General features: G+C 43.9%; 1 protein-coding gene across 1 annotated transcript in view; it reads left to right on the top strand.

Annotated features, from left to right (window-relative positions):
• B4GALT6 (beta-1,4-galactosyltransferase 6) overlaps positions 1-12,088 on the top strand; it is a 176,602-nt gene that overhangs the window by 68,186 nt on the left and 96,328 nt on the right. The window contains exon 2 of the mRNA XM_069220073.1: positions 2,774-2,890. Coding sequence (XP_069076174.1) covers positions 2,774-2,890 — 117 coding nt within the window. The remainder of the gene's footprint in view (positions 1-2,773; positions 2,891-12,088) is intronic.

The following is a 12,088-nucleotide window of genomic DNA, read 5'->3' as shown; positions in this document are numbered from 1 at the left end:
TTGAAGCATGTGAATCTGAGTGTTAAATACTAGAGCACAAGTTTCATATTCTGCACCTTAATGTCGCAATGTTTGGGATCATTCATAGATTCACATGTGATCCTTTGTTTTGCACCCTTCAACGTATGGTTATAAGTCTGCGCTGTGGAAGTCCCCGGGAGAATGGAGCTCGAAGCCTCTGGGAGAATGGAGCTCGAAGCCTCTCTGCCTCTTAGACCAGAGCCAGGGTCATACAGTGAGACTGCACATAATGCAGTGTTTAAGTACTTCTTATTACCATTGCTGTTTTAGCAATTCTCACGGAGGAGTTCGACAGGTGGTTGAGATTAATTAAAGAATGATAATCTATGAAAGATATCAAAGCGGGAGAACAGAAGTTATAGGTACGTTTCATCTTAAATATCAGTGGAAGAGATTACTCCGAGCAACTATTTTTTCACGTAATTTCTTTCTGCATTCGAATTAAAGAAAAAAATGTGGGTTCTGTACAGCAAATCCTTTTCAACGCAATAGAGGTGCAACGCACCAAATGTGATGGATTTTATGTGCCTTGCATCTGTATACTGATGATAATCTTCTGTACGGAACCCTTACCTTCGGACACCAGACCCAACCAAGCATCACCGAACCCACACCCCCGGCCATCACCCTCAACGACTGGACCCACATCAACACTGAAGAAACCAAAACCACCATGAACTCTATCCACTCCGGCGCCCCATCGGACCCCTGCCCTCACTTCATCTTCAATAAAGCCGACGACATCATCGCCCGCACCTCCAGGCTGTCATCAACTCTTCTTTTTCTTCTGCTACCTTCCCCGAAAGCTGGAAACACGCCGAAGTCAACGCCCTACTAAAGAAACCTACGGCTGACCCTAGCGACCTGAAAAACTTCCGCCCCATCTCGCTCCTCCCCTTCCCTGCCAAGGTAATAGAGAAGACCGTCAACAAACAGCTTACCACCTTCCTGGAAGACAACAACCTGCTCGACCCTTCACAAACCGGATTCCAAACCAACCACAGCACTGAAACCGCCCTCATCTCAGTCACAGACGACATCAGAACCCTGATGGACAACGGTGAAACAGTCGCCCTCATCCTCCTCGACCTCTCGACTGCCTTCGACACCGTCTGTCACCGCACCCTAATAACGCGCCTCCGCTCCACCGGGATCCAAGGCCAGGCCCTGGACTGGATTGCCTCCTTCCTCTCAAACCGATCTCAAAGAGTTTACCTCCCACCGTTTCGCTCAGACCCCACCGAGATCATCTGCGGCGTACCTCAAGGCTCATCGCTCAGCCCGACACTCTTCAATGTCTACATGAGCCCCCTCGCCGACATCGTACGCAAGCACGACATCATCATCACCTCCTACGCCGACGACACCCAACTTATACTCTCCCTCACCAAGGACCCCGCCAGCACCAAGACCAACCTACAAGAGGGCATGAAGGACGTCGCAGATTGGATGAGGCTCAGCCGCCTAAAGCTGAACTCTGACAAAACGGAAGTCCTCATCCTCGGCAACACCCCGTCCGCTTGGGATGACTCCTGGTGGCCCACGGCACCGCACCGACCCCCTCAGACCACGCCCGCAACCTCGGCTTCATATTGGACCCTCTTCTCACCATGACCAAGCAAGTCAACGCCGTGTCCTCCGCCTGCTTCCTCACCCTCTGCATGCTCTGCAAGATCTTCCGCTGGATCCCCGCCGACACTAGAAAAACCGTGACCCACGCCCTCGTCACGAGCCGCCTGGACTACGGCAACACCCTCTATGCTGGGACCACCACTAAACTCCAAAAACGCCTGCAACGTATTCAAAACGCCTCGGCCCGCCTCATTCTCGACGTACCCCGCAACAGCCACATCTCCGCACACCTGAGACACCTGCATTGGCTCCCAGTCAGCAAAAGGATCACCTTCCGACTTCTCACCCACGCACACAAAGCCCTCCACAACAAGGGACCGGAATACCTCAACCGTCGCCTCAGCTTCTACGACCCCACCCGTCCCCTCCGTTCCTCTGGCCTCGCGCTCGCTGCCGTCCCTCGCATCCGCCGCTCCACGGCGGGTGGGAAGTCCTTCTCCTTCCTGGCAGCCAAGACCTGGAACACCCTCCCCACCAGCCTCAGGACCACCCAGGACCACTACGCATTCTGGAGACTCCTCAAAACCTGGCTTTTCGAGCAGCAGTAACCCCCCTTCCCCCTAGCGCCTTGAGACCCGCACAGGTGAGTAGCGCACTTTATAAATGTTAATGATTTGATTTGATTTGATTACCTCCTGCAATCTAGATAAAACTAATAGTTTCTACTTGCCTCAGGCTTCACACTTCTCGTTTTCTTTGCTTTCTATCTTTCTTGCTTGTGGGAACAGAAACTGTAACTCCTCTTAAAGCGACTGCAGGCAACACTGCCTGCCAAGCCACTCTATTAGTCTATTTTAATATATTTCAGTAGAGGTGATCTTCTGTTTAGGAATGTTTATCCAGCTGTCAGAATGCAGAAATGAAGATTTTCCTTAAGTGAATAAAAATACCCTTGATGTCTCGCATTTAAAATCTGGATTTCAGTAATTGCACCCACTCGTGTGTGATGGGGTGCGTTAGATCCTTACTTGCCTACGGTATCTTAGTCATTTAATGCCATTTGGTAACATTTCCAAATTTATGCACAGCAAACCACTATTGTTTACAAACTTTGGAAATTGAATTTTATATGTGAAGCAAACCTGCAATAAATAAGTGTTTAACTACTTTTGTGTTTCAGCAAACACCTACCTCTTTATGGTCCAAGCTCAAGGCATAATGCTGAGAGATAATGTGAGAACCATCGGACACATGATAAGGTTGTACACCAACAAGAACAGCACATTGAATGGCACAGGTAAAAAAAATAACCTCTTAATCTTTTAAGTTTGGTATTTTTCTTTAAAGCGCTAGAACCCTTCAGTGCAGTTTATTGATATACTGACAAAGTGTTTCTGCCTCATTGAGTAGAATCTGATGTTATGAATTGTACATATAAAACTTGAATACATGTTTGGTGGGTGGCATTGGTAGACGAGTATTACCAATATAGAGCAGTGTGTACCTTTTAGGCTGTGGAAGAACCATTTAGAAAACTCTAGGTTCTTTACTTACTACCTTTTAAGAGCAAAACTTGGCGATGCAAGGAGACAGCCTACTTCAGCAAATACTTACCACTTTATTTTCATTAGTAAAAGTAAAAAAAAAAAACTCAACTGATCAGTACATAACACTATACTCAGTGGCGGTTGGTGGCAAATCACATTGGAGGGCCGCAGAAAATATACTCCTAATTACCTGCACATAATACACACAATAATGTACGCATTAACATAAACATGAAAGAACATTTACCATACACTGCAGCTGGATGTTCTGCAGCATGTACTTGTTCTGCAGCACGTCCTCTGAGCGTGAAGCCCACAGCCAACTCTCTCATCTGATCAAGACTCTGTTTTCATGCTGTTAAGCAGAGTGAGTAAAGCTTCTTGATTGGCTGGAGCGGGCCAGCTCCATGCTCCAAAAGGCACTGTAGGCCTCTGCCTGCTCTCCAACCCAGCTGTCCAAGACAGCCGGGTTGGAGTGGTTTGAATTGCGCATGTCGGTTTGGTCGTAGCAAGGTAGCCGGCCAAACCAACATGCGCACTTCAAACTTAAGTGGCCACTCATCACTGCTGCCAAACATTGGCTGCAGTGATGCACTGGACCCACCCTCGCACTCTGCTGTTCGAAAGCGTCAAAAATAAAACTGTAATAATATCACTTTATTTTTTACACTTTCTCCACAGCAGTGTGGGGGCCGACACTCCTCTGCTCCCACGGAGAAACCACAGCTGACTATGTTTACAGACATATTTCATTAATATGAGTCAGATTATCTATAAATTCAAATGCCCACTCCGTGACATCTATCCATCTGTCACCTACCCCCTTTCCTTAGTGAAAATCTCTGCTACACATAAAGTACTGTTTTCATGGAATAAAACATGTTTTTTATTTTTTTTATTAAGATTTTTTTTATTTATTTTGGTTAAAAGGAACAATAAAAACACATTATAACAATAAGTACAAATACCGACAACCCGACACCATCTTTGGGATATAACACCTGTCGCATCCGACTTGATTGTCTTTTTAGTTTTAATGATCTTGAAGGCCCCCGTGAGTTCCATGTGATTGGGATAGGGATTAGGGTCTGGGCATGATCCCATCTCCAGAGCACAGGTTCTGCAGTCCCCCGCTACCACAGTGCCCAATAAGGTTCGGCTTCGTCTTCACACCGCCCCTAGTGGGCTTGATCCTTCCCTCAGTACAAAGCAGAGATTGCAGCTAATTGCGCTACTTCCCACCAGCCACGAGGTGTCTCCAGAGAGTTTCTGGAGAGATCTATTCTCATAGGTTAATCAAATGGCCAGTAAACTGTCCCAATTCCCCCATACTCTGTTGTACTTGTCTGGGCACCCCCTCACCTCATATACAAGTTTTTCACATCTTGCACACCAGTCCATTCCTTGTCTCCATTTGGCGAGGGTCGGAGCTTTTACAGCCTTCCAATCTGACATGATGTTCCTCTTCGCCACCAAGCAGGCCACCCCCAGGAAGGTTCGATTCGCTCTGCTTAGCCCCATCTCGCCCATGGCCCCTAACAAAATTGGAATCGGGGATATCTCTATCGCAGCCTGTAGGACCTCTGAGATCTCCCCCAAGACTGACCCCCAGTATGACTCTATAATTGGGCAGGTCCAAATCATATGGAAGAAGTCGGCTCCTGGTTGAAAGCAACGGGGGCACTCGTCTGTGGGGCGGAGATTTGCTTGGTGGAGCCTTTTAGGGGTGAGGTAAGCTGTGTGTAAGTAGAGGGTTTGTAGCAGCTGAAATCGTGTAGATATGGCCAGATTCCGGCGGGCTATTAGTGCTTCTCTCCAATCTAGGTCTTCTATGGGGAGCACCCAACCCTCCCATTTCTGGCGTAGCTTCTCAAGGGGGGGGGGGGGGGAGTTGTATTTGCAAGGATAGTTCGGTAAATCTGGGAGATCCCTCCTTTGTTTAGGTGTCCCATCATAACCTTCGCCTCAAGTGGGCTGTGTTCTGGGATGTTATCCCCGGGATGTAGGTGTACTAGTAAGGCATGCCTAAGTTGCAGATACTTATGAAATTGGGTCTTGTTTAAAGAGTGTGTTTTCTGAAGCTCTTCGAAGGACCGGATTTGTGAATCCCCCCAAATGTCACCCAGTGTAGATATTCCTATATTGTCCCATTTCCGGAACCCCTCTAGCGTGGAAACTTTCCCTCAACCATCTCCCCTGCCAAAGAGGTGTCTGTTGAGTTAGTCGAGGCCACCACCCCGTGGTCTTCTGTGCCGCTCGCCACCCCGTCAACACCAGCCTAGTAACCTCAGGGATGGTCTGTGGAATCGCTCCCCCGTACAGGGCATCGAAAACCCCGCTGTATCCCAACGTCTGGAGCTCCAGTCTATATGCGGGGTCCGTCCAGCCTCCCGACAGCCAGTCGTTAATCACCTGTAGGCGCATGGCCAGGTAGGAGAAATAAATGTTGGACATTCCCATACCCCCTTCACTAATGTCCCTTTGACATGTAGCAAGGGATAATTTAGATTGGGAGCCGTGCCATAGAAAATGGCGTGCAGTCGACTCGATTTCGTTAAACCACTTCCGGGGGATTGGGTATGGGAAGGGAATAAAACATTTTAATGGCAAAGATTTAAATAGCAAGTGGTAATTTTTAGTTTAACACCTACATTTGTATTTGGTCAGCTCAGTTTCATATGCTTTGGAGTTTTTATAGTGCATACAAGGCAGGAATTCAAGCAATCCAAACACCTAGTGTATGGGGAAGGAACCTAGATCATGCACTAAAACTGTGGAGTGGGAGGGCCAAATGAAAGGTAGAGCACCTTCAATGAAGGAGAGGAGGATGGGATTAGATGTTGATAGATGACTGCATCAACACAATGAAAAACTCTCTCCGATATACGGAATGAAGAAAAACTTAGAACCTTACACTCTTGCTACAAGACAAATCCAGATCACCATTAAAAGAAAGAGCACTGTCGAAGTAACCTATTCAAACGGTTAAGATGCTAAACTTCCTTCTATGCCCCTTTCATAATAGTATGTCAACGTTGGTATTTCTCCTGCTGTTTTAGGAGCACCGGCATAGGCGTGGTGGTTAAAGATGGAGCTTGCTTTTGAAAGGTTTGAGACACACTCCAGGGTAAACACTCTACTGTTGTTGTCATTCTGCTTTTCTTTTCTTTTAGGTTTTCTGTTTGAAAAATCCCCGCCCCCTCATTTTTTTTTCCCTTCTGATGCACCTATCGGGACATTAATATGTATACGAATCATTTGATTGTTGCAAATCTCCCCCCACATCCTTTCATAAAGATTGCTGCCTTTTAGAATGGTGTTGAGGCACAGCGTAAGGAGTGGACTTGCGTATTCTATTTCTAAACATTATTGACATGATCAGTTTTGTGATGTGCAAGAATGTTCTCTCATACCTTGCTACTGAAAAAACAAAACATAGCCCTTATTGAATAAACTTGCCTGCCTCCGTGTGACCTAGCAAAGGTGAAAAGAGACTGGGTAGGTAGCAAGAAAAGATAGAGTAGCTATATTAATTTGAGTCTTCCATTTCATATTATAAAATCAAGGCCTGATCCCAACAGAAATTGTTTTTGTCAGGATAATCTTTTAACAATCAAAAATAGTGATAAGCTCTATTTATTTCCACTATCACACATTTACATTAATATTCCTCTTACATACTGGGTGCTGTGTGATAGAGGTTTTCAAGGGCTGTATGTGCTAGTTTATCCCAGATTCCCGGAATTATTCCTAATAGCCCGCATGCGTTCTGAATTAGTTGTTCACCTATTAAAGTCTCAAGCAGTGCTGCCTGTGTTCTTTTCTCTCCATTTCTTCCAATCAGTGAACGCAGTCTTTTATCCAAAGCCACAATCCTAATTCAGGGATTCCATCAGATCATAAAAGTAGTTTGTTTTATCTTCTGACATGGTGGTTTGAAGATTATCAGCACTTACCAATAGATACCAAAGTCGGTATCACTGCTTTCTTTTGTTGGGGTGACCACAGTGTTCTCTATAACATAGACTATTGTGTCCTGATTTTGAAGCGACTATGCACAATTGTTCAGAGAACTCTGTGGATATTTGCAGCTTTTTTTTTTAGATAGATTTTTGCCACTGCATGTTGCCTATGCATAACTATCGGTGATGTCGGGGGGCACACATCATTTATTTCCTCTGTCCTGGTTGCTATATTCTGATTTAACAATGTCTTCCATCTAGAACTCTGTTCTCAGCCTGACAGTTTCGGTTGAAACAATTTTAATGTTTTAATAACTTTCAGAGGCATTGCAATATGACAAATATTACATCAACAGTGCCACGCACACATGTATTCCCCCCAAAGTTATCCCCAAAAAAGGAAAGAATAAAAGACAAACAATGAGTACACTGACTCAAGTCACAGGGAGTCTGAAATCTGTTGCCCGACTAGTCTGATATAACCAACATATAACTGCTGGAAAGGGAGAGTATAGTTGTGTACAAACAACTCATATAAGAATCCTGATATTAAGCACAATATAGCACACGAAGTGCAACTACATCCTATTGCTTTACTAGTGACGGGGAGGCAACACCATTATACTGCTAACGTAATTGCAGACATTTTGGGCACAGAATATCATGACTTTTCTTCCCTATCATTCTGAGGTACAAATCATTTGCACATTTCCACAAGTCATTGGGAAATGCATTATGAGAAAACCCTTAGCCTGAGCAATATGGCGGCATCACAGGTTCCTCCCCTCGCAGCCTGACAGTTGTGGTTTTGGCTAGATCAATTTGAGCAACAATCTAATAAATTAACAGATTTTTCTGAAGATACTCCAAGTCTACATGCTTTTCCAGGCTAATGCCCGGTTGGAAGAGTTCTGTGCTACAAGTCGTCCTTCAAAATTTAAACATGCACTTAATCTTGATGTAAAAAAGTCTTAGTTTCGTTTTTGACCAGTGCAAAATCACTTCACCGTTTGGGTTGAGTAATCACATTTCCAGTGCTATCATCACACAGTTGTGATTGCCCAGTATTTAGAAGTTGATATTTGGTAAGTGAAAAATAGGTCCTGATTATGATTGTGCTCTTTTAATTAAAACCTTAGGTTTTTATTTGTGGAAAGGTAAAAATAGGACCTTGGAACTTGATTTCTAAATTTCTAATAAGGGAGGTTTTATTGTGGGATAATTTCAAGTTTTTATATATTTATATTTGCTTTGGATTCCAGTAAAAGTAAAACTTTGCTAAATATTATTGATGTAGATGTCAAAACAAATTAGCACTATGACTCAGCAAAGGGTAATTTAGGAGTTTATGTTGCGTGTTAAAAGCAAAGGGTGAATGAGTGCTCCTTATCTTCATTTGACTTTCAGTCGTAATTTGATTTTTACTATTGTTGCTTCCTGAACATTTGTTTTGCATATTTGAAATTTCTAGCCATTAAGCATGTTATCTGGAATTGCACTGCAGCTTTTCAGTTGTAGGAGTGAACACAAAACCAATTGAGATCGGTTATAATTAAGTGTGTGCATTCCATGCCTGGGCTATTCTACACTGGCTCATGCCTGACTCGCCTGGAAGATTTTCCACATTTGTCTAACAATGGTCTAAAAACCTGTGAGATAAAGGCAGTGATCCAGAAGATTATCCAGTGTGTTTGACTGCCCTTCAGTAGACCATTCCCAGTAGAATGGCACCAATGGTACAACCACACCTCCTTGTTTGCAAGAAACTATCATGAAACCGGAAAACAAAGTTCAAATATAGGAGTTGTGCATCCTTCAAATTAGAATTCTGTATTGAGTAGTTTAAACCCTGTAGCACGCTCTACCAGACTTTATTTTAATTCTTAAGTTGTTTGATTAACCAAATACTTAACTAGCTGTTGTTGGACCTGTTCAATTTGAGCGTCTTTCTTCTCTCAAATTTGAATTTAAAAAAGTTTCATTCCTTTCTTCTTTCTTCCAAGTTTACTGTAACCATTCCTTTTGGGCAATACGATTTTTTCTGTTGTGTGGGAATGTCTCTTCCAATACCACAGCTCATAAAGCATTAAAGCAATGGAAAACGATTGTTATTATACATGTCATTGGCATGCTATCGGGCTGTGATATTTTGAGGTGTTCAGACTTCAGACCTGAAAAGTGGAGGTATTTGTTGCTCTGCTTCTGAGAAGAGGTAGATAGTGGCTTGAAGTGTCACCTTAAAAGCCCCCAAAAAAGCAATATGTGACCAATTTTGAGATCCCAGGGTAAAAGAGGTCTTTTGGAGGTTAAAAGAGGCATTACACTAGATAAATTACAATTGTCATCCTTCTTTTGCTACGAGAACTGCATAAGTTTGCATATGAGATTTGAGCTTCTTTTACTGCCAATACGGTCTTAGTGGTGGTAATCCCAGATGAAATTAGATGATTTAAGGGCCTGATTCAGAGTTTCGTGGAGAAGTTACTCCGTCACAAACGTGACAGATATCCTGTCCAAGGTTCCAAGTTACATAGACTATAATGGAATTGTAAAATGGCGGATGGAATATCCGTCACGTTTGTGATGGAGTAACACCCTCCACCAACCTCTAAATCAGGCCCCAAGTCTTTAGAGCTGACAAACCAGTGCCTACCTATGTGTTGAAGTGAAGGCATATATTGAGTATGCCGGCCTGAGGTTTGTGTCTGGTAGCCATGAAAGACACTCATTGCAAACTATTGTTGGCTTCTCCTTGGATGAATGGCCCTTGTTCAAATCATGTAGGCCCCAGGAAGAGGTCAGTCAAAACTGCTATAGAAGAGATTGAGGTTGACACTGACCTGTCTAGTGTATGGAACATTTGTTTGGATAGAAAAGCACCTACTGGTTACCAACCTAAAGACTTCAAACAGCAAGGATTATGGGTTCTGTTGTAGCCAGTTTATTGGAGCAGCTAAAAGCAATCATTTACAAGTCAAGGAATTTTCTGAGCCAGTGTTACTTTAAGGTCTCTTCCTACACCAAAATCAGCATAAATCACATAGGCTCCTTTCTTATTAATGAATTGGTGTGAGTAGGGATAAACTGATGATAACTCTTGCCAAGATAAGAGCAGAGGATGTTTACAACTTTGGGTGGTATAGGCCTGTTGACAAGCAGTTAATACTTTTAATCTTGGTTAGGTTGATGATTTCCATCATGCTGAGTTGGTGGAAATAGGTGAGTGTAAGTTGGTGGCTGGGTTAAGTGATGGCAGTTGAAGACCAGGTTCAGCAGCCAATTTCTTCAGAAAGTGGTATTCAGGGTATTTGTTTTTAAGTGGTCTTCGAAACCTGTTTACCAAAGGCAGTACTTAGTGATGGTTTACATGCCCTCCCTTTGACTGCTGGTTAGCCAAACCACAAAATATGTTTTGTTCTGTGACACCATTACGCTACATCTTTCTTGACCGGAGATACCCTCACAGGGTGCAGGCTTGATTGCAGCATTGCTGTCACTTCGGAACTACTACAAAGGCCTCTTCATGGGTGGTCTTGATTCCTACTCTGCAAGCTGCAATAAGAAATGCTACAGCCAGACAGCAGCATACTTGTAGCCTCCCATCATTCAAGCCGTTTGCCGGTTGTTACAAGACTTCTCTTTCATGCCCCTTTGTTTCTCTTGGCATGGTGATTCTTGGATCAGAACGTATCTTCCTTCTGTCTAAACTTCGGATCTACGGGTAGAGGAAGAACCTCTGACCCAGAGTGGGCCTGCTTAAGATTTATCCCTTCATTCAGAAAATCTTGCATCAGTGGGATTTTTTTTTTCATCATTCAATCTAAACCCTGGATCTCTCTCACTGTGCAGGAATGAAAACATTTCCTAGAAATGGAAAGTTTCAATTATGTTAACGACGAAGGTGAGAATTACACTGGTTTAAAGCTTACTCACCACCAAGGCGGTCATGTCTGTGACAGGCTAAAAGTAAAACCTTTTCAAGATCGAGTCTGAGGTCCACTCTGTAGCATTCATGATGTCCTCTAGTCTGGCACCTAACATGAAAGCCTTTGAGGCCATTGCAGCTCTGACTGAGTGTGCTCCAAAAATATTGGTGTCGATGCCTGCTTCTTGTATGACCCAGCGGACCTATCTCATGATGGTGGTAGAGGAGACCGCCTTGAATTTTTTTCCTGAAAGAGATGAGTAATTCTCTTTATCTCTGGGAGAGTCCATCTCTTCGTGTGCCTTGATGCATCTCACTACACAGCTTATGATTACCCTCAAAGGAGGGATACAGCATCATTCTACAGTGGACCTTTTGCGTAGAAATATTGAAAGTCACCCCCTTGGGTGTAAATATCCTACCTGTAATGTCCAAAGTTTGTACATCCAAGACCATCCTGCAGGCGAGTAAACCGGGCAAAATTGCAAACTTACTTCATAATTCCTTTCATGAAAGGTATCTGTTATGTTGCCTGGAGAGGACTAAGTTAAATTCACATCACACAGAGAGGGATATTGTGGTTCTCTGGAACTGGAGAGACAAACACCCCTCAGTAATTTCTACACAAGAGGCCATCTCTGAAAGGAAATTTAAGAGAAATACAATGTCGGACCCCACATAACCCGGATCCCTCTGCAAGTACAACCCATCAACTTGGACCAAGCAGATTTGTATGTCTCAGTGGTAGTCTCCCCATACTTTGGAGAGGAGTACCTGAGCATCTTCCAAAAGTCCTGGGACTTCCCATTTTTGCCTAAATCCTCCATGTCATAGGATGCAGTGTACCTCCAGAACCAATTTGTGGGAGTTCACAGATGGATCCTGAATATGATCCCGATATAGGGTAGGCAGATTAGAGAATCCCAGAGAACCAGAAACCAGAACCAGAAACCAAGCTTGAGATCTCCAGGAGGGGGACACTAATACCAGGTCTGCCTGTTTTTCCTCTCTTGTGCCAATCCACAGGTTCTCATTGGGAATGGGGGAAATGCATATCCTGT

Source organism: Pleurodeles waltl, chromosome 2_2 (assembly GCF_031143425.1).
Source record: "Pleurodeles waltl isolate 20211129_DDA chromosome 2_2, aPleWal1.hap1.20221129, whole genome shotgun sequence".
Lineage (NCBI taxonomy): Eukaryota > Metazoa > Chordata > Amphibia > Caudata > Salamandridae > Pleurodeles > Pleurodeles waltl.
The sequence above is the reverse complement of the archived record's forward strand: the minus strand, read 5'-3'. Positions and strand labels throughout refer to the sequence as shown.